Genomic DNA, 1,214 nt, shown 5'->3' with positions numbered 1-1,214 from the left:
TTTCTGGCTAAAACTCTTTTTGCAATCATTGCATTTATATGGTTTCTCGCCAGTGTGGGTCCGGACGTGAACATCAAGGTTACATTTCTGGCTAAAACGCTTCTTGCATTCCACACACTCGTACGTCTTTTTGGCGCTCCGGACACAACTCTTCCGCACTGGAGCCCTCTGCTGTTCCCCGTCGTCATGGTGCCCGGAGCAACCTTCGTCCTCGGCCGCCTCCTGCCCGCCGTCCTCGTGGTGCTCGTCCTCGTGGTCCCCGTCCTCGTGTCCTCCTTCGTCATATCTCTCGTCGGCATCAGCGCGGTGGAGCGAGTAGCACTCAGTCACCACCAGCCCAAGCTGCTCATTACCCTCCAGCAGGGCGATCTTCTCCTCAACCTCCACATCCGACTTGCACAGCTCACCTGGGACCTGCGGGGAGCGGGCGGTCTGCAACTCTCCACCTGCAACAGGAGCACCGCGTCAGAACAAGAGAGGGAGCCGGTAGGAGAGGTCACCGCACCTACCACCATTATGCAGGCGTCCGACTCAAGCAGTAAGCAATTAAGTATAGGTCACAATTTCAGTTTTATTCTAATGTCAGATAAATACAATTTTTGTTAAATGAGGTCGAAGTTTGGTCATAATATTGACAAACAAAACCCTGGAAACATAACGACTGCAATGGTCTAAAGTCTAAAAACTCAGATATACCAAACATTTGACCCAGACACATAGCAACAGCAACCTCAAGTAAAGGCCGCAGTCTTATTAGGACCGTGCCGTTACGCGCGCGGTCGTCAGAGCTGCGTGCAGACGGTCTGCCCTTGACCACTTGCACCACTGCACGGCTGAGCCTGATTGGAGAGTACATGTGCAACAAAGCCATTAAGAAGGTGACACATTAAAAGTTTTATTAGTTTCTGAAAAATTACAATTTTATCTGATGACAAACAATCATTTAGTATGAAAAAGCAAAATTTTTACAGACAAAGATATAACGGATAAGCCTTTCGTGGCCATTCCTTAAAGGTTAAACTAATGATTTTCACAGAAACCACTTCAAATAGTTGAGGGACTTCTGGAAGCAATGAAACAATCCAGAGTCAACAGTAGAGGAGTTTCCTTACGTGACGAAGAAAAGAAATCTGTGTTGGAAACGCTCCGTACCAATTATCTTTACGCATGCTGTCATTTCTCGCCAGCGTGGGTCCTGAGGTGTGAATTAAGTA

General features: G+C 47.9%; 1 protein-coding gene across 1 annotated transcript in view; it reads right to left on the bottom strand.

Moving 5' to 3' along the window:
• Nucleotides 1–3: 3 nt before the first annotated feature.
• The window catches only part of LOC127751842 (zinc finger protein 782-like), a gene marked incomplete at its 3' end in the record, with an annotated part of 3,217 nt that continues 2,006 nt past the window's right edge, over nt 4–1,214 (bottom strand). Inside the window, exon 2 of the mRNA XM_052275995.1 lies at nt 4–464. Coding sequence (XP_052131955.1) covers nt 4–464 — 461 coding nt within the window. The remainder of the gene's footprint in view (nt 465–1,214) is intronic.

The sequence above is a fragment of the Frankliniella occidentalis genome, unplaced genomic scaffold (assembly GCF_000697945.3).
Source record: "Frankliniella occidentalis isolate FOCC.00 unplaced genomic scaffold, Focc_3.1 Scaffold1345, whole genome shotgun sequence".
NCBI classification, from domain to species: domain Eukaryota; kingdom Metazoa; phylum Arthropoda; class Insecta; order Thysanoptera; family Thripidae; genus Frankliniella; species Frankliniella occidentalis.
The sequence above is the reverse complement of the archived record's forward strand: the minus strand, read 5'-3'. Positions and strand labels throughout refer to the sequence as shown.